Source organism: Empidonax traillii, unplaced genomic scaffold (genome assembly GCF_003031625.1).
Source record: "Empidonax traillii isolate 1590-97213 ecotype Southwest subspecies unplaced genomic scaffold, ASM303162v1 scaffold889:size374758, whole genome shotgun sequence".
NCBI lineage: Eukaryota > Metazoa > Chordata > Aves > Passeriformes > Tyrannidae > Empidonax > Empidonax traillii.
This window is the reverse complement of record NW_020956082.1, coordinates 269,200-294,081: the sequence shown is the minus strand read 5'-3', so window position 1 is coordinate 294,081 and position 24,882 is coordinate 269,200. Positions and strand designations below refer to the sequence as shown.

The window sequence follows — 24,882 nt, the reverse complement described above, 5'->3', positions numbered from 1 at the left end:
TGTGACAAAAGCCACATCACTGTTTTTCCTTTATCTGATGTTTTGATACATTTTAGGGAGTATTTTTCATGGAATGACTTACCTGCCTGCTTATTTCTAGGAATTAGACTGAATTACATGCCTTTTTCTGTAGGTTTCAAGATAAACTGCAAACAGCATTTCACAGGGCTCAACTTTTCTTGTTCTGTCTTAGCTGCAAAATAGGGATAACCCTCACCTGTGCTTAAAACTTTATTTTCTAGGAACAGCCACACAGCAAAGCCCACTGCCCTTCCTGCCTTCAAGGGGCACAGCATCCCTTAAAATTCTGGCCTATGTTTAATTCCTTCCCCCCTTCAGTCTGCTGCCGTTATTTAAAAAATGTTTGGGTGTTTTTTTTGGTTGTTGTTGTTTTTTTTTGTTTTTTGGGGTTTCTTTTGGGGGGGGTGTTGTGTTTTGGTTTTTTATGTAGATTCCTGCTGGCATACCCACATTTGGGGAAGTTCTCTGAAAAGTATCTGTTGTCAATACCACACCATTCATCAGCTCAAAAGCCAAATGAATTTCTCAGAACTGCTGCTTGTTTAGCCATCTTTCCCTGTAGTTTTCCCAGTGGGACAGAATGAAATTAAATATAAACTAGGCTTTAAATTATTTAGTCTGAGATAATTGAGTTTGGAAAGTCATACTGGAGAAAGATCACCCAGGGAAGTAGCTAAATATGATTTGAGGGGGGCGGGCAGGAGGAGTGAGTCGACAATTCTGGTCCAGTGGAAGATGTTCCTGCCCATGGCAGGGGGGTTGGAACACTATGGTCTTTAAGGTCACATTCAGCCCAAACCATCCTAAAACCCTACGTCATATTAGGTACAGAAAAATCACAAATGCTACTGGTTCCCATAGTAAAAGGCACAAGCTGCTCTTTCATTCTGGTCACACAGAAAATAATATCCTGCACGCTTAAGAATGGCATCCTTTCTCCTCAGAAGGAATCAGGCCCTAGGGGGATCGAAAAGCCTGGTGAACAGATTACCTCATCTTTAGGGCGACTACATTCTCCAAATAAAAGAACAAGCAGAAGATGGTTTTACACTATTACTTCTTGTCATTCCATAAGGACCTCCTGTAAGGGACGAAAGCTGACTAGGATAGAATGACTGTGCCCAGTCTCACCGCAGCTTTTCACTTAAGAGTAATATGCGCAGATTTCCTTGAGGAATAAGGTATTTTCTGGTTCAGTTACATCTGCATCTATCATAACACGAGTCATTCACACTCGCTTAGAGTAACAGCACAGAATGTTCACCCTTATTTCACTCTCCAGCCATCATCGAGGACCATCTCTGCCCCGGATTTATCCGGATAGAAGCAGAGCAGTTCTACATTAGTTACCTTTTCAGGAAGCCCATACCCTGCCCTCGCAGACCACGGGATGGAGGTGGGTCGGCGGGAGGGGGGAATTCCCTCTGACTGATCAGAAAAGAAGAAAAGCAATGTCAGGACTGAGGGGAGACGCTCAGGTCTGGCGGCTCCGAGCACAAGGACGCTGCTGGGGGGGCGGCTCCAGCACTCCGGGCTCGGCGCCCACCGTGCTCTGAGTGGGTTCCCTAGCACCGTGTCCGGGGCGGAGGCACCGCTGTCCCCGCCTCAACTCTTGGAAAATTCCCCGCTCCGCTCCCCGCCCCAAATCCGGGAGCGCTCTCGAGCGTGCGCTCCCCGGCCTCGCCATCATGGCGCTGCCCGAGCCCCTGAGGCGGGGGCTCGGCTCCTTCAGCCGCGCCGTGTTCACCGACACCGCCCGGCCCGGCCCGCGGTGCCCGGGGGACGGCGCAGGTACCGGCGCGGCCGCGGCGGGCACGGGAGAGCCCCGGGAAGAAGGAGGAGGATGGGGCGGGAAGGCTGAGGGGCCGGTCCCGGATCGCGGGCCCGGCAGAGGCGCCGCTGGGATGGGGCTGGTTTCCCTGGCAGCTTTCTCTGGGATTGCCCGTGTCCGCCGTGCTGACCGACAGCTGTTCCTTCATCGGACTGCCAGCGAAACTGCAGGCCGGCACGCCCTCTTTTCATGTTTCCAGAGCGAAAAAAAAACGCATAATATGTCCGCATGGAAAGGCTGTATTAATTTCGGCTGATAAATCCGTTCCAAGCTGATCAAAGTAATCAAAAAGTAATTCGCTCAGTTGGTTAGAGCGTGGTACTAATAACGCCAAGGTCGTGATCCCCATACAGTCCATTCACTTTAAGGGCTGGACTCGGTGATCCTTGTGGGTTCCTTCCAAGTTGGAATATTCTGTGATTTTCTTTGTGTAGTTACTAGTTGACTAGTTTTTTCATTTCGTTTATCAGACAGCACTCCAGGAATAGCTTCTGTCTTTAGTCATTTCTTTTCCATTTCCCATTATGAAAACTCCTTTGTGAGTATCCAATCCACTGAAACCCAGTTGCAAATGTACCATTAAATTCTTGGACATCAGGATTTCAAAAATTAGGTTTACGCATATATACCTTAATGAGTTTCTCTAGCAACTGGCTATTGCAATACTGTCCAGCTTTTCCATTAATTTTAGCAATCCCAGAAAATAAGCACTAATTCAATTTAGGGATAGAAAAATTAAGTGGAATTGGCTTATACTGCTAAACATTCATCAAAAACACAGTTTTAGAACTTGCACAGAAGTTACAAATAGCAATATTATGTCAATTAAACCTACCTAAACATTGTCATTCCAATTGAAATCAGAGTTCTTGGTTTCTCTGTTTTTAACTAATGTGGCCATGAACCAATACAGTTTTATCTAATACATATAGGGCAGAAACATAGTTACTTGCAATTATGGTCGTGCTTTTTTTGAAAGATAAAACAGCGTTTTAAAATTATATCTTGGTGACCGCTGAAGTAATCTTCGTGTCCAAGAGATTCCTTTGCTAGGACAGCTGGGACAATTTTAGGTAGATGGTGAAACTGGTTTTGACGTACCTATAGATTTTAATTCCTTTGCAGACGTAAGAAAATGTTGATGCTAAAAAACGGGATTATTAAATATATATATATATATGTATTGGTTGTCTTGCACCTTCTGTTTAGTATAGCAGATCACTGCCTCTCACACCCTACCCATGAGATCTGTCCCAAATCCTCCCCCCTTCCCACTTAGTCTGGTAGTTACCGTGCCTACTTCTGCTCCTGGCATAAAGACTCTGTACCAAGATGGACAGAAATGCCAGACTGAGGTGGAACAAAGACAGGTATTAGAGTGGTTGGAAGGTCTGAAAGGAGAAGGCAGTGTCAGAAGAAAGGTAATTCTGAGGCTGGAAGGGAGGCACTGTGACTGTTCGGACAAACTTCCAGTTGGATATCACCACCGTGACAGACGGGCACAGGAGTTGAATACAAATCAGCAGATCACAGTCAATACTTTCTAAACTTGCTCAGCTAGTACTGAATACGTGGCTACAGACTTCACGTGGGAAGCAAAGTGGATGCAATATCAGTTTACTAGAATACAGCAATAAAACTCCACCCATTAAAAATTAATGCTCCCCTTAGAACATCCTTTTGATTTTTTTTTCTTAAGTCTCATCTTGTAGGTCTATTACAAAATCGTAAATATAGAATTTACTGCCTGCATCTTAGCATTTCATATTTGCTTTACATTGCATTTTCTGAATGCATTTTTTTTCTCTACAAATTTTAAAGCATAAGTTTTAGTTTGACACATATTTGAAATTTTTAGCTCTTAAGAATTAGGCTTCCACCCAAATGTCTATTTAAATAAAAGACTGCAAATGAAGAATGAGCAACGAAAACCTGCTTTCTAGCAGTAAGTCCTTACTCAGGGGGGTCATGTACAAAGTACTGATAATCCAGTATGTGCTCATTTAAACTTCCAGCCATTCTCTTGGGACCTGCCATGAAATAACCACTAACTCTTTCTGCAGTGTCAGGGTACAGCACAACTTGAGCTAAGCCTCAGTCAGAGATCATGGAGTAATCCTTAAGCTACCAGGTAATCAACAGTTGGACACTCAACTGGAATATATGACTAAGGGATAAAAATTTGGTGTCCTGTGAACCAAAAAGTGCATTAGATTCCAGGAAAGGGTGTCACTCCAGATAGGGTAAGAAGATTTCCTCTGGATAATTAAAAATATTTTTCCTAACATTTAATTTGACTGGAGTGTTAATGCATTAAGCTAAGATGGAGCAGTATCCTTCTGTCATATTTATGGAAGGGAAGTACAGAACAAACCAGGAATGATAAAGTCGTCTTTCTCTCTACAGATAATGAAATAGTTTCCAGTTTGCCACTGCAGATGTCCCTCTATTTCAATGTTTATTATTTCCCTTGTTGGTGGCTCAGCACAGTTGTCATACTCTTTCTGAAGGTAAGTGCGAAGGAAAGTGTTGGTTTGCAAATGTATATTACGTGAAACACCTAATGGGATATACAGTTCACTGGAGCTAGAGGTTATTATGCTTATTTGGGAATTCCCTGCAACTGGAGGTTCAAGAGTGTTTGAGTGCCAGTATAACATTGTCAGCTTACAGCAGCATACAGTATCTTCATTTAATCACAAACAGCACAGCAGAAACTTTTACTCTCTTCTTTCCCTCTAGTATCCAGACTTGTCAGATTACTACAAGTTCATCCTGGTCACCATCATGATCCTGGCCTCCATCATAGAGATCATTCGACTCTACCTGGGATACATGGGCAATCTCCAGGAGAAAGTATGTTGCCAATTGTACATATTAATTTCTGCACGAATGCTTTTTGGAGTTTAACTGGGAGACATTTTGTTGAAGAGATTTAAGTTGAGGAGATGTTTATTTCTCTTAAGTTGCAGTCTGCATCTTCTATTCCCTTGGCGTCGGCTTCCACTTAATTTTGTGAATTCCAGGAAGTTTTCCCTCTGAAGAGAGCCCTCTCACTCTCTACAACTGTTTTTTCAGAAAATATAAGTACACTTAAAAACACAGTATATGAAAATATGAAGCTACCTCACTCTGCTTTTTCACATTATGTTCTGTCTTATGAAAAATTTAAAAAACCCAAAGTTTTTTCTTCACAAGATTTTGGATTTTTTCATCTCTGGCTGTCAGGTTTTTAATAGGTGATCTCTCCCTGTCATAGGTCCCTGAGCTGGCTGGGTTTTGGCTCCTGAGTCTCCTCCTGCAGTTGCCCATAATTCTCTTCTTGCTGTTTAACGAAGGTCTGAAAATCCAGCCTCTGGAGCGAGCAGTGCACATTGTCTTTGCCTTCTTCCTTGCCTTCCAAGTCATCACAGCCTTTGTCACTCTGAAAAGGATGGTGAACAAACTGGCAACTCACTTCCACCTTAGGGAATTCCACCGCCTGGAGGAACAGCCCGTGCCTGGTTTTTACAGCCTGGGTAGAGAAGAGAGAGCAGTTCCCACGGCTGGTAGGGGCCCCACTGCTGGCTGGAGATCGCACCCTGGGGGCCAGAGGAGTTGGCAGAAGTGGGCCTGATACAGCTCTGTTTCCATTTTTTTGGGTCATTCTTTACCTTCCTACATCAGAGGTATTAAAAAATAGATCTAAAGAGCCAACATTAAACCTCAGAGATTGGAGTTCCACTCTGCAAGAAAAATCAAAGCCAATTACGTGTCTGGCTTGAGTGGAGTATTTGTGGACTGGGTTAATGAGTGGATTTGATGAGTTTTACATCTTACAAAGTCGTGGCATTTTTAAAAAAACAGAAGCCTTTCTTCTTAACATTTGCACAAAATTCTTTTGTTTACAATAAATATTTTATACACGTTATTTGTGTTGATACCACTTTTGTCTACCTTCTTCCAGATATGTTGCACATACTTAATATCTGGTACCTTTTTTTAAGAAAAAAACCAATAACAACCTGAAACCAAATCTAAAACAAAACCCCCAAGAGATCTCAAGGCTCAGAAAGAAACAATGATATAATAGTGAACCAAGACTACAGTGTCAGAGATAGTCTTCCAGATAATTCCAGCACCTAGGAATTCCTTACTACAATACTAGAGATGTGATTTCAAAAGTATTAGTTCCGCAAAACTCTTAAAGCTCATCTTCTTTGGCTTAGCTACAGTTTTAAATATCAAGTCGGAGTGGTGCAATTTTCTCAAGCAGAGCAGTAACAAAATTATAGTCATTAGAAAAATTGGTTTCTGTTACTGAAAGGCAGAGCCCATTTCTCTCAAGCCAGGGCATATGCCAAGGTTTTCTCATTCCTCTTATGTGCATTAAACTCTAGACTGTCTTCTCCAGTTTTGGTAATGGCTAAAAGTTCACTTTTTCTGTCAAGGAGTGATGGAGTCCTTTCAGCTGGGCAAGAGTTGTTTGGAGAGCTGGCACAAGCATCCAAACTGCTCAAAGGATTGTAAGGAAGATGAGTCTAACATGAAAAAGGCACATTATGCTTAAAGCTGTTGAATATGTAAGGCTTATAGAACCCCTGGTGAAGAGAAGGCATTAGCTTTGTTTTATATCAAAATGGTTAATTTTCCTGTCAGTCTATGCGTGAATGGTACAATTAATTATCCTGAATTTCCTTCTTCATTCTGTTATTATAAAGCATATATTACCAGAGCACATACCCCTTTGTTTGTAATCAAACTACTGTCTTGGGTTGTCTTTTGCACAGAAAAAGAGAATTTCTGTAAGAGTCACTTAGAATGTCTTTAACAGTTAATATAAAACATTTAGAGCTCTCTAATCAGGGCCTGAAAGAGAGACAGTGAGGTTTAAGAAGTTACCTCATTTCAAAAATACTTTTACAGCATTAGAACCTCCCTGTCAAAACATTCTTAGCTGATGCAAGCTGAAAAAAAAAAAAAAATCAACCATACACCAACGCTGGCAACAAGGAACTGCCCTCCAGGCTAAGGCTATAAGGTGTGATTAAAAATCCTTGCTTTTAGCGATAAGGAAATCATGCACTTGGAGGATCAAATTGCCGTGCAACACAATTATCGGGAGCCAAAGACACAGGGACACACATCTCTTTGGGGATGGGGGAAAGGGGGAGCACTCTGATGAAGCAATACAGGAAATAGAATGAAGAAAAACACTGTTGGAAATAGTGTTGCCTGGAAATGCTTAAGGTAGAAACCAACCCGTGATGTAAATCTTCAGCAGCATGTTTGATAAACACAAGATCTCTGCATTCTCTCTGCCCAGGCTTCATAACAGACCTGCTAGTCTATTTTTAATTTCATCATTATCAGCTTTAATTTCACCATTACCATCAAAACTTCAGTGGAGGAAGCCTGCAAGCACCTAAAACTCACATTCAGGGCCTACAGCTGCAGTTTTTCCATGAGTTTCCTGCTCCTCATGTACCGAGACAAGAAAATTACAGTAGTGCTTGAGAAAACAACAACAACAAATGGAGAATCGCATTGAAACTTTCCTTGATTTTCCAAATTTCACAAAACCACACATCAAGCAAGCAGAAAAAAATACTAGTCACTTGTAATAGTCAGATTTCATGCACCTAAATGCAAACTTCAGAAACTTTATTGATAAACAGTTTGGGGTTGTGGGGAGAAGAGAAATACACAAGGAGAAGGGGGAAAAACCCTACAAAAGGTACTGGCACAAAAGGTGTAAATTATAAAATAAACAGAAGAACTTTTCAGCATCAAGAACAAAGCAGCAATAACAGCATTCGTGTTTCGAAGAAAAACATAGGAAATATTTCTTTGCTTTAATTGGAGAAGTTCAGGAATAATTGCCAGGACAGAGTGGAAGCAGTGAAAGGTATGCCAGAACTCTAAAGGGGCACAGCAGGAAACCTAACAGCCCTTCAACAATCCTCTTCCTCCTGTTGCATAGCTGTGAGCAGGTGTGTTGGCCCATGACAGGAAGAATGTACTCATCTTGCAGAACAAAGTATTCACAAGTAAAACATAAGAACTTAAGATTCAGCAAAGCAAGTATTTGGGGAGCAAGAGGGGTTGGTGTTTTTTTCTCCCCTCTGCAGAACAGATGGAAACAAAAGTGAAAGGAAGGAACTCAAGAACACTGGAAACTAGTGGGAGTTCACTGAGCATGATCTGGACAGTTCTGAACACAAGCTGTGCAACAGTGGCTTTTTGCCACGCCAGGGTTTGTGCTGAGAAAACCAAGGAAGGTAGTTTTTGATGATCTAGATTAGCTGCCAATAAGCTCTCCCGTCACAATCAAGATCTCTGAATGGCAAAAGTCTACGAACACAACCCAGTTATTTTATTTCATGAAGTTCACTGTCAGGAAAGGCCAACAGCCAATTTTAAGGGAAATATGTACCAACACGTTTCCTTTAGCTGAATAAAAGAAATTAGGAATGGGCATATTATCTTAAAATGCTCTATTTTGGGTTACTGATCAATTTGAAGATGAGTTATTTTGTGCTTAAGGGCATAGTTGCCAAGTGGTTAATACATGAATTCAACATGTGCTCCTTGTCTAGCAATAGACTTTGTGAAAGGATTTCTCATTTTTCAATAGTCGCAGGACTTTCAAGGACAAATTAAATGTTGAAGAGGCTTCAAATATGTACCTTACTCAAACAGATCTGATAAAGTAGACATGAGATAAGACACAGATTTGATAAAAACTACTCTATTGGTAAAAAAGAGGGCACAGCACTAACCTTTCCATATCAACAGTTCTTTCTTTATGATTGCTGAAAGAATTGCACCCGGAGAAATGAGATCATACATTCACTCTTGCCTTTGTCTCTTATAAATTAGGCTTGACTCAGTGTTAATCTTTAAATGGTTATGAAGCAGGCAGAAGTGGCATCATTACATGGGCTGATAAAATAATCAATAGCTGGGTAAGGCTGCAGAGATCATTTATTTTGAAAACCAAATTTTGTTTCTCCAGGGCAAAGATCAGATAGCAACAATTAAAAAGAATTTTTTTCAGTGCTTCAAATAAAGCAAAGATAATAAAGAGGTCTTCTATATGAGGCAGGCAAAGCAAAATGTAAGGGTCAGCTGATAAGAGCAAGAAGAATTTAAACTATAATGGAATAAATAGGTTCAAGAAGTTTAACACTGAGAGAAAATGTGTGTTGTTGATTGGTGCCACCAAAGGTGCCCCTGGGTACAAGAAAGAGGGAATTTATTAAAAGAAAATAAAAGCGCAAATTTACTCCCTTGAAATCTTACAGGGATTAAGCAGAAACATTTTTTCCCCCCAGCTAAGCAACAGCTCCAGAACACAGTTCCACATCCATTAAATACATGCAACTTTTGCAGTTTCTTGTAGAAGAAAAGCACTTTTTCTTCTTCAGATGGGCCAAGGTTCGAAAGGAATGTAACCCCTGGGAAGCAGATACTGGCCAAGAGACAATGAGCACAACAGAGAAACTGCAGAAAGAAATGACCAATTCTGGCAGGTGGCTGCAAGCACAGCCCTGCTAAAACCTGGGCTTCCCTGGTGAATTTAGGAAGTATTAATTACTTCCTTGAGAGCTGCCTTGAACATCCAGCATTAGGGAAGGAGTTCCTGCAGTCTATGAAATAAGGTACTGTTGTTCTGTAAGGGGTAGAAAAGACCGTTCTATATCCACTCTGGTGGACCCAAGCTGTTCCCAAGTAAAATATTCAAGAAAAAAATGCTTGAACACTCTTTCATTACCCCATTCTCAGTGTATTGAAAACATGCCATGAGCTAAATTCATGAAGGTGAGAAGAATATCGGATATACCTGTTCCTAATCACTTGTACTGCTAATGCCAGGGGAGATTTGTTTCTTATTACTGTACTTGGAGCTTATGGCAGGCTAGAGCTTTGAACAGAACCTCTCATCCCACGTTGCTACTGCTTGTATCAATCCAGAGTGATCCCTATCAGTCAATAAGTTTGAGTTCCTGTGTGAGTTACAGGAAGGATTTTAGCACGGACACTTCTCTTTGTTTTGCCTTTGACCCTGTGGACTTTTGCACAGGAAATACAAAATTTATCACAAGATTAAAACTTGCAAGAGCACATCAGAAGATACTCAAGTGTCTTCTGCAGGATATGAATGTAAAAATCAGCAATTAAAATATATAGCTAAAGGACTCTGTACTTAACTTTTTTGTTTGCTTTTAAAATACCTCAGCTTGAAGTGAATTCTTACCACAATCAGAGATGCTACAAATACTCATTTTAAAGCAGCTGGGAGTAGTTGAACAAAGTTCATGTGTTTATGTAGCAGTCAGTGCTCATTTGCTTGCTTATTACTCTTAGCACAGGGCTGTAGATATGGCACAGAGATGGAGGAGATTGTTTTTCTGCTTGAGGATTACACACATCTGCATTAGATTTTAGTGCCTATCAGCACAACACTACCCCTTATTTCTTCTGGTGTGATTGGTTGGGTTTTTTTCAAAAGGAAAAAAGGTAATTTCAAATGTCAAAACTGAGTGGTGTTTCTTTTTGGTGGGATTCATCAGCTGAACATGCTTGCTCTCCTCACATGACCCTCAATGTGTCCCATTTGAGCGGTTCCCCAGGTCAGCTCTGCTATCTCCTGCTGTTGCTGCTCCTCACCAAGTGCCCTTGGGCACGAGGAGACATCTGCTGATCAGCCAAAGTTATGCCCCAGGAATCCCAAACAGCTGTCCTCATCCAACCCATCAATTCTGATTTTTGAGTTCTTTCAGTTAGGATTGTGAGACACCCTTGAAGTTGTTCACTTCAGCTGGGGTGCAGTCTGAGGTTATTTAATCCTTTTCCCCTCTGCATAATTTATAAATGTGTGCTTTCTGGAAGTTGCTGCTCAGGGTGGTGCTGGTCTTTATAAAGAGCTGTGGCTTTCAGGTGAAGCCTGAGCTAAGCAACAATCGATCAGTTATTCTTTCCTAGGAGCACAGGTTTGTCTTGGCTAAAAAATGCTAATCAATTTTGGAGGTATATTTCTAACAACACACTAACCTCAGAACCCTTCCATCATCACAGATTCTGTTCAGACTCCTCAGCTGTGCTCCAGGGCACCCTAAGCCACTGTCTTTGCATGTGACCCCTTACTAGACTGAGCAATCACAGGGGGCTGCCACAAATGTCCTAGAACTGAGGGGTGGGAGAATCAAGAAAAAGCCCTAAGAGCTGTGAAAGTAGAATGGACAATCGATGAATTATAAAAAGAAAACCCAACTGATAAGGCTGTAGCAAAAGGATTAGCCAGGCTGGTTGCAGTCAGTGACAGTGAAATGTGACACAATAAAAACTCAGTTATTGAGTAAGGACAGGCCTTTGGACACAAAAGACCGAACTGAAGAAAAGCTGTGGGTTGCTTTGTTCTTGAATATTAAAATTTTTTTCAGAAGCATGAAATATTACAGTGATAACAGAGACTGGAAAAGAAGAAAAAAAAAAAAAAACAAGGAGAATTCTTTGAGGGTTTGTTTTAAGGATTCACTGAAAGGGTAATTTAGTTCTAAATATCACCTGCAACAAAACAACCCAACAGGTGTGAGTAAGATGGGACACATTCGCCTGTGTTTGTATTTCTCAGTACAGCTTTCAATTATAGAGCCACAGAATCTAAGACCATCAAGCCAACTGCTAACCCTGCACTGCCTGGTCCACCTCTAAACTATGTCCCTAAGCACCACATCTACACGGTTTCTGAGCACTTTCAGGGACAGTGATTTCACCACTTCCCTGGGCAGGCTATTCCAGTGCCTGACCATCTTTCAATAAAGAGATTTTCCCTAATATCCAATCTAAACCTCCCCTGGCACAACTTGAGGCTGTTTCCTCTTGTCCTACCGCCTGTTAACCGGGAGAAGAACTGACCTTTCAGGGAGTCAAAGAGAGCGATAAAGTTACAATAGAGAGAATTATATGTTACTAAAGGGCTGATGCTGGTCCAGGAAGGCGAGGGAACAGCCATACAGCTTCCCATGCACCCTGGCCAGCACATTCTCACCTGGTGTGCCAAGGGGCCCTTTCTTCTTCAGCAAAGCTCCAGGACAGCTTTGCGACCATCCTGGGGGATCCCACCTTTGGAGGCTACGCCAGCACTGCACAAATACAACAGTGATGCTTCTGCCTCGAAATCCAGCCTTTCTGGGGGTTGCTTCTCAGGGTGGTGTTGGTCTTTCTAAATAGCTTTCAGGTGAAGCCCAGGGTAAGGAACTAATCCTTACTAATCAGCTCTCAGGCTTTCAGGTGAAGCCCGAGGAAAGGAACAATCAATCAGTTATTCTTTCCTGGGAGCATAGATTTGTCTTGGCTAAAAGATGCTAATCAATTTTGGGGGTATATTTAAACAACATGCTAACTTTAGAAGTTGTTACCAATGGGGATTTTAACTCTGAGAAAAAGAGTTTGTATTTTTAATTTCCTCCTATGGCCAGCTGCCATTGTTTCAGGCTGTATTGCTGGTAGCTAATCAGGCAGCCAGAGGCTCAAATTTTTAGTGCTGGCTGGCAGACAGTTGCTAATATTCCATCCTGCCATGGTTGCCAGCTGTGACAGGAGCATGAGCAGAACCTCAGTGTCCAGCCTACCTTCTTGCTACAACTGGAGTGCAAACCAAGAGTAAGCTCATGGCCTGTAAAAGCACTGCTGAGAACGTGCATCATCCTGCTTTGAGTGAGGAATCAGCTGTATTCCCCCACCCCAGCACCTTGGGTAAATGCCGCTTGTTTCTCACGAGGTCTGCAGGAAATCAGTGATTTCCAACAATGCCATCTGGTACCTTTTCATCCTCAAAAGGTGTCTGCAGTGTTTTGGTCTGTTTCAGAGGGTAGGGCAGCCAAATATTGATATTGCCCTTTTTCAAGCATTAAAAACTTCAAGAATTAAAGCTAAACCCTTGGAGAGAACATTATCTCTTTCAGGTAAGAGCTCTGCCCATTGCCCTGCTGAACTAATGGTTTATGCTTCGAAAAGTAATTTAATAATTTCTTATTCTTCCTCAAGCTTGTGGGATCAGGGTGTTTAGAGAAATTGCACAGTGCTTTAAGCCTTTTTCCTGCTTTGTTTTCAGTACTTCTGAAATCAGCCAGTGAACAGGTGTTGTTCTGGGTTTGAGGGCTGATGGACCCTTCTCCCCCAAAGCTGAAAGACTTTAGCCAGGCCTGCTTGTTACATACATAATACAATACTGCCCATTTTATACCATCAGATCACCATCCTATGTGAAGGACATTCAGAACACAGATCTTCCCGTGCTTTGGGAATTAGGCACTCTTCCAGGCACACGCGACTCAGCCCTAGAAACCTCGGTGCTGTTTGTATGCAGAACAGGCACACACAGCTGGTTCAGTGCTTCAGCAGCCTTGCAGTAACAGCCCTGTTATTTACCACCCATTTACTGTACATCATTAATACTCTGTAGGCTTTCTTACACACAGCTTGATCCTGCTCTCCCTTCTGTGCAGCTTTGATGCGTCAGACACATCAGTGGTGCTTTTCAGGGCTATGTTTAGGGAGCGCTCACTGGTTTGTCTGCTGCTGCATCAAGTGTGAGCTGGAAAGTAATAAAAATGGAGGCACCAGCTTCGCTGTCAGCAGCGTGCACTTACATGGACACTGTTGCCTGGAACCTTTATGGGGGAAAATAAATATTGGAACTATTTTCTATGGTGTTTTCAGCCAGCAGAGGGGAAGGGCAGCTTTTTCTCTTGCCAGCAAAGTAAAAAATCCCCATTGTAATATCCAGTGCTTATTACCCTTGTTGATAGCTTCCTGCTATCCTGAGATAGTTGGCACGATCAAGCACATCTTTACTGTAATGTATCTTTCACATGCGTAGCCCACCCTTAAGAGAGGCACTTTGGCTGAATATGTCAGAAAACCTCTTAAATAAGTTTAAACTGTTTCACTTATTCAGCCACCCTCAGTTATTTTTCTCCATCCCTATTTTCCCTTCCACCCCCAAGCATATCCCAAAAAGCAGATGAAAATACCCAAACCTACAATTACACAGACCCACAGCCAACTGGCACAAGTCACACCAGCAAGAACGAGGGGGAGAAATGTAAGTTCAAATGCCCAAAACAAGTCAAGCCACAGCGAAGTTGAATAATTTCAAGGGCAGGTCTAAAACACACATAACAGCACAAATATTTTGATGATCTCAGTTAAGAGACTCCACCTCTTTGGGGCCACAAACAAAATTAGGTCACTGCAAAAACATTTTGATTTGAAGTACCCCAGCAGGAGAATGCACCCTTCCTTGGGGTTATAACTGTTAAAGCCTTATAAAGCAAAAACATTGTTAAACAAAACTGGGATAAAATCAGTATGTTTAGTACGATTTTTTTTTTTTTTAATGTTCTCTTTTAAAGCTAACTGTGAGAGCTTAATGTTATCCTCTGGGTGCTTTTTAAGCTTGGTGCTGAGACTGAAACACAGGCACTGCATAACTGAGGACAGCTTTTTTGCCTCCTGTATGTTGAATCCTGGCAGTCACTGGAAAACTGAAAGCAAGCTTGGAAGTGGGGACAAAGTGGCTGGTGGTGCATGGTGGCACTGCCTGCACATCGTCCTGGTCTAAGTGCCCGTGCCAGGGGTGATGGATGCACAAGGATTTGAGGAGGGAGAGAGCTATAATTGCATTTCTGCAACGGTAATTACATGTATTTCACATGGTTTTAGCTGATGCCATGTGGTACAACAGGTGCTGTGAAAAATACTCATTTGTTAAGTAATTTATTGCATAATAATTAACAGCTAATCACTTGTGAGTTAAGATGCTCTGGGAACAGACCCAATTTATAGTCAGTGGTGCCTCCTTCCAGGAAATCTCACTATTTAGATAGTGTTCCTCACAAAGCTGCCTCCTCTGGCTTCATCCTCACAGAGCCCCTGCTGCACACACACATCTGCAGGTAATAACTGTGGACGTGGCAGTAGCTCAAACAGAGAAATCAGACTTTTATGTGATATCCGGAGGGTAGGCGGGGATACTCAGCTTCATCCTCTGGAGATGGAGGAAATAGGGGAACAGGCTTTTAGACCAGGCTAGAAGAAAAAAACACCATCTTCAGGCTTCATATCTCTGCTCTGCCTTGTTAATTTGAAGCTGTCACAGATACATTTATACTTAATACCTCCACCACACCTCCCATCACGACATGACGGTGCCTAACTGGAAACTACTTCTAACTCCCCATGCTGTCTGTCCTCAAAACTACATCACAGGGTGGCTTAACTTGAAACTTTCAGCCCTAAAGCTGCTCAGATGCCAAGCCACGGTCTTTCTAAGCCTGCCCTCCCCGTGCTTACCCCTTTCCTGCAGTTGACCATTTGCTTGCCTTGCTGCATGTCAGCTGACGTGGCCCCACCTACACCTTCTCCAGCAGCCCAGCTCTGGCTGAAGATGAGAGATTTGGGATCACATAAAGGCTCTGTACATCAGGAATGGCTATCTCACCATCTAAGTGGCAGCATTTGGGCTTTCAAACCACCATCACTGGCTCTCAAAGGGGTACCCTGTGAGAAGTTCCATGGGAAATCACTGCTCATAAGCAGCCTGAGCTTTCCAGGAGATAGGGCTTTCCACATCATTTCCAAGTAATTTCTTAGCCATATTTACTGCATTTTTCTGTATCACAGTCACTGACTTGGGCAAGTATCACCCAGTCAACAAAATACCAGTAAAAGTTTCTGCACTTGTGCCGATATGGCAAAAAATACTTTCTCCAGGAGGGATTGTCCTCAGTTTGTGGTTATACTGCAGCCTCACCAGCCCAGTGCCATTCAAACCACAGCATAAAGCCACATTTCCACAATTTCACTTTTCCCTGCTGGCAGCAAAGCTCTAGTAGTACTTGATGAGAGGTGTCCTCCTAAATCCTCTAGGTCACACGAGGACATCTGAGCCTCTGGAGATCTCCCTCAGCATGACAATAACAGCAGTGATACTCCAGCCTCTACCAACCGGCAGACATTCACAGGCAGCAAAGATACAGGAGTGGCGTCCCAGCAGACTGTGAGCACCCACATCCCTTTCCCAGCTCTTTCCTGCTTGTGGGAAAGAAAATCAAACTCAATTCCAGCATGTCCCTTCACAGCCATTCTCCCCACACATTATATTTGTTGCTTTCACTACTCAGGCTAAGGTACCAGCCACTGCCACCACACGTTGGGTGAGATGTCTCCCATTTTTCATGGCTTTTCTGGTGAGGTAGGTGCAAATGGAGAGGACGAGGGGTCTCCCACAAGGAGCTGCCTCTGCATCATCTGCCCTAACTTGACGATTTGTGTCCAAGTGCTTTGGACAGTGCTCTGCAGCTAGGTGAGGCCCGCCCTCCTGGCTTCAAAACCCAGGAAAAAAAAACAGATGAAGTGTTTGGGAAGAATGTGTTCAATCAGGCTTAGTAAATGTTTATTAAAAAAAAAAATCAGCTGATGTTCAAATACTGTTCCTCCCCTGCAGCTCCCAGGACATGTTCCAGTCTCCAAGTAAATCGTGGAACCTCCGAAACACCTGCACACATCATGATCGTGCAGCAATAATGCATGAGAGAACAGTTCCTACTGCAAAAAGAAAAAAAAAAGAATCATTTGTGATGGTCCATAAATCAGAGTGTGTCATTTCACACGGCCAAGGGCTGTGAGCAAGCAGAGTGCTGCACAGTGAGGTGACAAATTCATTTTGGATGTCAGAAGCAGCAGAGCTTTCCAGTCAATCTCTGACTGCAGTGACCAAACTCAGATTTACAGATCCAGCAGACTTGTCTTATTGTCTATTAATTCATTCACTGCAGATGAGAGAAAAGAGAAATTGCCAATACCCTGACCTGCAGTAGAGGGAAGGAAGTTAGGGGTAGATGCCTCCTCAGCAAGTTCATTGAGGACACAAAGCTGGGAGGAGTGACCGATACCCCAGAGTGGTATGGGACAATACCCAGAAGATTTGGGTATTCAGTATGGGAATACCCCAGAGGGCTGTGCAGCCCTTCAGAAGAACCTCAACAGGATGGAGAGATTGGGCAGAGAAAAACGGTCTGAAATTCAACAAATTGGAGGGTCCTGCACCCGGGGAAGAACAATCCCATGTACCAGTACAGGCTGGGGGGCTGACCTGCTAGAAAGCAGCTCTTTAGAAAGGGACTTGGGAGTCCTGGTGGACAACAAGCTGTCCATGATCCAGCAGTGCCCTTATGGCCAAGAAGGCCAGCAATATCCTGGGGTGCATTGGGAAGAGCATTGCCAGCAGCTTGAGGGAGGTGATCCTGCCCCTCTACTCAGCTCTGATCTGGCCACATCTGGAGTGCTGTGTCCAGTTCTGGGCTCCTCAGGACAAGAAAGACAAGGAACTCCTGGAGCAGATCCAGTGGAGAGCTACAAAGAGGATTAGGGGACTGGAACATTTCTCATATGAGGACAGGCTGAGGGAGCTGGGCCTGTTCAGCCTCACAAAGAGACAACTGAGAGGGGACCCCATCAACATCTATCAGTACCTTGGGGGAGGGTGCCAAGAGGACGGATCAGTTTCTTCTCAGTGGTGCCAACTAACAGGAGAAGGGGCAATGGGCAAAAACAGATGAACAGGAAGTTCTACTTGAACATAAGAACTTTACTGTGCAGTGACCATGCATCGGAACAGATCATCCAGAGAGGCTGTGGAGTCTCCCTCACTGGAGATATCCAAGAATCATCTGGACACAATCCTGTGCCATATGCTCTGGGATGACCCTGCTCGAGCATGGAGGTAGGACCAGGTGATCCACTGTGGTCCCTTCCAACCTGACCCATTCTGTGATTCTGTGAAGTCAGCCCCTCTCAAATCAATTGGGAGATCAAGAAAGGAGGGATGGGCTCTTCCTGGAGCAAAACAGGGCTGCATGATACTTCTTTGGACATAGTAGAAAATAAAAGGCAACATTAGTGGGGACTGAAATGGTGGATGTTTGTAACAGGGAAAACCATAACACCTATTGCTTATGATGGGCTTGATGTCTGGATCTGTCTTGCTGTGTTTTGCATAAAAATCGCACATGCACCTTGGATGCTTCCAGTAAAAGCCTGACATCTCTCCAAGGCACAGCCATGAAGGGCAGGCACCACCTCCACCTCCTGCTTTCACACAAAACCCAGATGGACCCCTTGCTGTCATGGGTTTGGCTGCAGAAAGCAAAAGCCCTGCCTGGGCACATTGCTTCTCTGGGCTTTTACTCAATCCCCTGTGCCTGTGCAGGAGCATCAGCAGGACATTTTGCCTGGATGAAAAGCTGCAGGGAAAGATGGTCCAGTAAGAGTCTCACACCTGGGTTACAGAGCAGACTACAGCTGTGTTAGAGGAGCTGGCTTCCCACACAGGAGCACAGTGTGCGAGGCTCACCTTGCTCCTGGAAAACTGGAGGGAGCAAAAGCATCAATCTGCTCGTTCATTTCTTGAATTTGGTATCCAAACCTTACTTTACTGGCAAAGAGCAGAGTTTCCAACCTGAAGAGCTCCAGACTTCCCTTCATGGAACCAAGGAGGGAAAAGGGGAGATGGTGACTGACCAAATCCAAGGCCAAGACAATGACAGTATTATTTTAGCCCCTGCTGCTTTTCTTTGATCTCAGTGAGGAAAAAAGCACACTGTGCAAACCCATTAATGGTTTCCTTCTCTTTACAATGGAAAATTACACCCACTTATCTGCCTCCTAGGGAGATGTTTGCGTTTAATTGTCTGCTGTTTGCAAAATACTTTGAAAACCAGGCAAAGAAAGCGCTTGATAAGAGCTGATCATTCCACATATGTCAAAGGAAGCAATGATCAGAGTGGCTTTAGGAGAGCCCTTTTTCTCTAACCTTCTCAGTACCCAAACCTGGATAGCACTAAACGGTGCTCAAGGGAGTTGCTGTTAGGGGAGTATGTACAGAGAGGTGTTAGCTCTGCTTCACATATCTCTGCAGGCAGCAGGGCCCCAGCAGCATTAGCTAATTTGGATGAGCCTGTTATTGGAGAGCAACACAGTCATCCCCTGGCAGAGGGGCACTGCAGCTGCCAGCCAAGCATAGGGGATGCCTGCTTATCATCTCAGTGCAAATAACATGCTCTCACCTGATTTTCACAAGATTGCCATTTATAATGCCCCCATCTGTACCACAGCCCTCTCCTTTGGGAATTCCCCCTCCACACTGCAAATGTTGCTTCTTCCCCAGTTCAACAGCTAAGATAAAATAACTGCCTTTTGGGGAGGGGGGATAGGGTTGTAGGGCAGGGTTAGGGAGCAGGGGATGGAAAAGAGGGAAAGATCTTTTCACCCATATCCTCACCATTTCCCTTCAGAGAAACACAGCAGGACCTTTTCCAAACCCTGAGCTGAACAGATGTGCATGAGCAAACCTCTTCCTTCAGCTTACACCTCCACGGCGCTGCTTGGCCAAAGCTGCTCAGCAAGCACAAAGAGATTGTCCACGAGCTGCACCAACTGGTCCTATTTCATTCAGGGACCCCCCAGCTCCATCCGTGTCCCACATCTGGCAGCCTCTCCCAGGCCAGCTGCATCCAGCACCCTCTCCCTGGGTTTTTGGTGGCAGACAGCTCCCTCCAGTGGGGCGTTTGCCATCATACCACGCACACTTCTTCCCTGAGAAAAGAGGTAATCCAAATTTTAACCCCCCTAAACCAAACAAATAGAGACGTTAGCAGCCTCCAGCTGCAGGACAAGCTGGGGAGGGCACCCGTGCTTTATGATTGGGGTGATGGTGGTGCTTTTTGCAGCCAGCATCCCGACAAACAGCATCCATGCTGTTGACTTTCAGTCAAGTTCTGGAGGTGTTCCTCAGCCAGGGTGGAAGAAACACCCCACAGGTCACTCAGGTCATGCCAAGGCTTCCCATAGAGCTCTGCCTGAGGGGCAGGAGAAAGCAGGCAGCACCAAGCAGGATGCAGAATAACTTTTAATTTCTTAAATTAAACACCAAAACATCTTATTTCCTTTTTTTTTTCCTTAAAAATAAAAAGTGTTTAATTTTCACATGCTGACAGTTCTGTGCAGCTTTTGAGCAGGGGTAAATCAGCAGATGTACAGCAGTGTGGAGCAAGCATTTTGCTGAGTGAATATTAAAAAAAAAAAATGAAATTACAGGACTAGGAACACTGTTGTGGGATATTCATGGTCCATAAAACACAGCAGAAGGGTTTGCACAGCCAGTGGCTTGTGTCAGCTGGGAAAGGCAGGAGTGACTGCACGGATCACTGAGGCCACAGGAGGGGTTGCAACTCTCTCAGAGTGGGGAAGACTGCTCCAGAAAGACTTGGCATGCCTGGCCATGGTGGGCACGGACACGCCACAGCCACTCAGGGTGCCTGGCCCGCAGCTTCAGCTGGAAGGGGTCCAGGCGCAGGCACTCCCCCAGGTCATGTAACTCCATCTCTGGCTCCTCCACGGCCCTCACTGATGGCTCCTCGAGGCCTGGGCTCCTCTTGGGATGCCATCTCCACATGGCTGTCACACAGAGGACACCAGCAGCCGCCAGCATCACCAGGACAGCCACGATGGCTGCCCCCACCACGGTGTCAGAGTGACGGAGGAAGAAGCTGATCCCTGCCAGAGAAAGGCCACGGCCTCATTGCAGGGGCCATTGCCCCAGAGGCCCCCACTGCACCCACAAAGCCCCCTGTATTTTGACTGCAGTGCTCAGGGGTGAGACCTGGATTTGTGGGTGCTCCTCCAGGAAGTTCAACCTCTTCTCGCCTGCTGCTGTCCAGAAACCCTCACACCTGCCCTGAGGGCAGAGCATCACTCCCAGACATCCATCCCAAAGAAATATTTAGACCAAGAGCAAGCCTGCAGGAGCATCACAGGCATGGTGTTACCCCCAGGAGAACCAACAGAGTAGAGGCATTGTCAAACTCACAAGGACTAAAAGACCTGCTGCCATTCCCTTCCAGGTCTGAAGAGACCCCCTCCATGACTCAATGGATAAATGAATTTATAAAATCACCTATACCTGAATATAACAATAACCAGCTGATCTGGATAGACTTAGACTGCACATCTTGTTAATTAACTTGCAGTTGGTAGCATAGGTATGAAATTATATTTGGTTCACAGTTATATATTTTGCCTCACATTGAGGTTTAAGCTGCTGCAGGGATGTGAAGTAGTTTTGGTAAAGCAGCAGCAGAGTTTTGAGTACATACTGCAGAATACTGATGTTTTTCAGGCTGCAAGGCCCCATTAATCTGCAAGACTGGATTAGCCATCTCTGATTACAGCCAAGCACCACGTGCCATCTGCTCAGCCTTGTGTCAAATACATCGGGGGGGGGGAGCTCTGGGGTAAACACCAGGAACACGAATGTCCTTCTCACCAAGATCTTCACAGTGTGACAGCAGAACACAGGGCACTACCAGGAGTGGCCTGATGCTGATCACATCAGTTACAGCAGAGGTAGCTCATAAGTCACCCTTGACCTTGACTTTGCTTATAACTTCAAGGCTCACGTGCCAGGTTGTAACCCTGATACAGGGGAAGTAGCAGACTGGGGAAAGGGAAGCTCATGGAGAGGTTACCGTGCCAGCTGCGAACTGCCTCGCAGAGATATTATACATCCTTGCCACACAGGGCAAGGACATCTAAAGCCACCAGTTCAGTAACATCACATACAGCAGTCCACCAATTACTCACCCACACATACAAGAAAACACCCAGCTGCAGGAGAAAGCAGAACCGCTGTTTTGTCCTGTACCTGATCGGGGGGCGCGGATGCAGAGGGTGCCCGACTTGGTGGGAGAATGATCCTCGTAGCCCTGTTTGCAGCGGCAGAGGTAGCTGCCCACGCCATTGAAGCACTCTGCCTCCTCCCCGCAGAGGCCAACCCCGGCATTGCACTCGTTCACGTCTGTGATGGGGAACAGATGCCCTAAATCAGGTCAGGCTTGGCATAAAAGGGTTTGTCCCAGGGGAAAAAAAAAAAAGTGAACCACCCACCTTGAACAAACAGCGAAACAAGCTGCAGCTTCTCTGCTCCTGTTGAGTTGCCAAGCAGCTCCTCCAGCTGGGAGCGCAGGTGCAGAGACACATTCCTCTCCTCCGGCTTCAGATGCAGCCAGAAGGTGAGCAGCAGGTTGGCATCCCTTGTGCTGCAGGTGGGAGAGAGCCCAGGGTAAGACAGGAGGAAAAAGTCCAGGCTCAGATCTGATAGCCCTTTTAGACCTTCTACCCGCTCCTATTGGATTGTGGCGCTGCAGGCTCTTGCAAAAATTACTTGTGACAAGAGGCAGCTTTGCACTTGGACAAAGGGAAAAAGGAAAGCCCAATTTGGAGCTAGGCTGATGTGACTAGATATTTGTGTAAGGTGAATTGTAGTGGCAATCTGAAGTCCCAGAAAAGCTCGGTCAAGTGTGGTGGGACCTTGCTGGCAGCTCCCAGCTTTATCCAGCAGGCATTGTGGGGCAACTGTGAGAATTCTCATTTTTCTCCAGAAAAATGTAGGCCCAAGCTAGCACTAAACATCAATTTTCACCATCTTTCCTCTAGAAAACAGATTTTTTTTTTTTTCCCTAATTTCAGGACAAGTTACAGATCACAGGAGAGGAGCAAGCACATGTGTCTCCCTGGGGAAGGAAAATGAGAACCCAGACAATGCAATCAAAGAAATATTACAGGTAATAGCAGTCACCTGCCAAGATAGGCCGTAACAGCACAGCAGTGACCCTACCTTTTGACATCATTTAACTTTATTTCATTGACTCTGTTGGCAGAAAGTTTCAGGTTCTTCTGTATCTGCAAAGGAACAGAGCGACCAGTGTGGATTTGACATTTGACAGGAGTATGACAGCAGTTTCTTTTCTCAGTCTACCTCCTCATCCTGCTTGTCCCCCTCCCAAACCACCTGGGATGCAGTAGATGTCCCATTCACACAAAAGTGAATTTGGAAAAAGGAAGGGCAATAGTAACCCCAGGGAAGTGGGTATGAAGCCATTGCAGAGCAGCACTTGAAGGATAGCAGCTTTCCAGGCTAAGCAGGAGGCCAAACCCTGTAGCTGCTCCAGTCTGCATTCCAGAAAGAAAGTTTAGGTGCAGCCCTGAAAGCAGGCCTCAGATGATGAACAGCACAAACAACTCAGAAAATGGTTCATCATGTGGCTTTAGCAGAAAATCTCTGGAGTGCGTGGCACAGCATGGTCTCTTCTAGTTGAAGATTTGGGACATCACATGTGTTTTTCTCCACCTCCCCATACCCAGACTTACATGGTTCTTCACAGATTCAAGAAGACCCTTTTGGAGCTCACTTCCACCATGAGGAATCCAGTCCTTGGGTTTGACTTCAATAGTTACTTCAAACAGCACATCTACCAGGAGACACAAGATGCTGGCATGTTCAAATCCACATAACACCAACAGGCTCCTTAAATGACTTAGTCCTAAAACATCAGCACTAGCAGAACAAATCCATGAGGACATGCTCATGCAAGTCAGTGCCACGTGGGTATTTCCAGAGGCTATGCATCAGGAAGAACAAGTTTTTAAATAACAGGTGAAAACAAACCTTAGTTAATGCTCATTGCTGAATACTAGAATTGATCTTTTGGTGAAAAAAAGTATAAACCCCAATAATGCATGGCCAATCACATTCACGTGTCTTTAGCTATTCTGTTTCCTAAAGGTATCGTCGTAATTTGTGACGGAATCTAAAAGCCCACTTCTCTCACCCATCTCTGGGATCAGCTCAAATAAACTGCAGTGGTCTGGCTGAACCCAGGCTGGCACAAATTTTCTGGTCTGCTGTTTAAAACCTATTTATTCATCAATATTTCTCAGGCTCAGAGCTCAGGCTCCTTCTGTATCGACTCCTTTTTGCAAGCTGTTTCTGGGGCTTGCTCTGCCCATGTAAGCCCAGCATTACACTGCCTAGTTGCTAGTACTCCCAGAAGGGAGTTTTGCTTCTCTCCCTGGTCTCAGGAGCAGGGCTTCTGCAGGTTTCTGATTCCAGTAGTCACAAGGTGCCCATTGGAATGTATTGGAGGAATTGAAGTTCATTCACCTTAGAAAATTCTTTCCTTAATTAGCCAACAAGTAATGCTCATACTTGAACAAGCCAGCATTTATAATAGGTGTGTGAAATCAGGTTTCTTCAGGAGAGGTACAAAGTGGCCAAAGAACAACTGTGGGATTGCAGTGGTATCTTAAAAACCTAACATCTTCAGAGTGGTTACTACTCAGAAACAACCTCCTCTGATTTCTAAATTTAATGAGCAGGTGATGTCCAGCACAGACCCAGTCAGCTCACTCAACTTGGGACAGTGTTTCAAGACACACTTAGCTCCTTGCATGACTCACCTCCAGGATGGTGCTGGGACTGCAGAGCTGTGCCATTCTCCAGAGATGCCAGGGCAGAAACCAGATCTGTCAAAGAAAGGGAAAGCATCAGGCTGCTGAACCCAATGTACCAGTAACTGGGGAGGGAAAGGACATTAGGTCTGTGTCACTTTACAGGAAGAGTGACACATGCCAGCTCCTTTTTTCTGGTGTTTTTTGTTGTGTGTGTGTGGGGGGGGTGGTGGTGGTGGTGTTTGTTGTTGTTGTTGTTTTGGGTGGGGTTTTTTTTGTTTTGTGTTTGGTGTTTTTTTTGTGAGTTTTTTTGGGTTTTTTTGTTTTTGTTTTTTTTTTCCCCCCTAGTCTTTATACTGAAATAAAATATCAAGCTCTAAATACAATCTGCTCTCCTCTGTAGTGGAAAGTGCTACTTATAAAGAAATCACCCCAATAAACCTCACTTCCATTTCTGGAAGCAGATGAAATGTTACCCCTGTGAAGCCACTGGAGCTGCCTTGGAGCCCAACAGAGCAAAACTGCTTGTGCATTACATGCCAGAAAACACAAATAAAATCTCCAATGGAGGGGCAAGAACAGTTTGGAGGGGAGGAAACACCAATTGAAAACATCTTCTGCCTTCTGGCAGAAATGAATGCATATCAGTGGCTAAATATTTCTGTGAAAGTAGTCTGCCATCAACTCCTAGGAGA

At 44.5% G+C, this 24,882-nt stretch overlaps 2 protein-coding genes across 4 annotated transcripts in view; one reads left to right on the top strand and one right to left on the bottom strand.

The window, feature by feature from the left end:
• Window positions 1-1,099: 1,099 nt before the first annotated feature.
• TMEM17 (transmembrane protein 17) lies at window positions 1,100-5,762 on the top strand. Of its 3 annotated transcripts, none has more exons than XM_027902579.1 (4): window positions 1,100-1,202; window positions 4,259-4,362; window positions 4,595-4,708; window positions 5,112-5,762. In XM_027902579.1, exons 2-4 carry the CDS (start codon window positions 4,291-4,293, stop codon window positions 5,466-5,468), a joined length of 543 nt encoding a protein of 180 aa, XP_027758380.1. In that variant the 5' UTR covers window positions 1,100-1,202; window positions 4,259-4,290; the 3' UTR covers window positions 5,469-5,762. The 3 variants fall into 3 exon arrangements, with proteins under 3 accessions (XP_027758380.1, XP_027758379.1, XP_027758378.1); XM_027902577.1 differs by lacking the exon at window positions 1,100-1,202 and adding an exon at window positions 1,444-1,812; XM_027902578.1 differs by lacking the exons at window positions 1,100-1,202; window positions 4,595-4,708 and adding an exon at window positions 1,440-1,812.
• Window positions 5,763-20,135: 14,373 nt separating this feature from the next.
• Window positions 20,136-24,882, bottom strand: part of LOC114067253 — a 6,566-nt gene continuing 1,819 nt past the window's right edge. The window contains exons 2-7 of the mRNA XM_027902557.1: window positions 24,197-24,262; window positions 23,108-23,208; window positions 22,575-22,639; window positions 21,845-21,996; window positions 21,603-21,755; window positions 20,136-20,455 (exon numbers count right to left, since the gene is read on the bottom strand). Coding sequence (XP_027758358.1) covers window positions 20,136-20,455; window positions 21,603-21,755; window positions 21,845-21,996; window positions 22,575-22,639; window positions 23,108-23,208; window positions 24,197-24,262 — 857 coding nt within the window. The remainder of the gene's footprint in view (window positions 20,456-21,602; window positions 21,756-21,844; window positions 21,997-22,574; window positions 22,640-23,107; window positions 23,209-24,196; window positions 24,263-24,882) is intronic.

Bases quoted from the DNA above. Each gene is read 5' to 3' on its own strand.
- TMEM17 (XM_027902577.1), top strand. From the start codon at position 1,710: ATGGCGCTGCCCGAGCCCCTGAGGCGGGGGCTCGGCTCCTTCAGCCGC. The intron at 1,813-4,258 runs GTACCGGCGCGG...TTCTCTCTACAG, and splicing joins GTGCCCGGGGGACGGCGCAG to ATAATGAAATAGTTTCCAGT. The intron at 4,709-5,111 runs GTATGTTGCCAA...TCCCTGTCATAG, and splicing joins TGGGCAATCTCCAGGAGAAA to GTCCCTGAGCTGGCTGGGTT.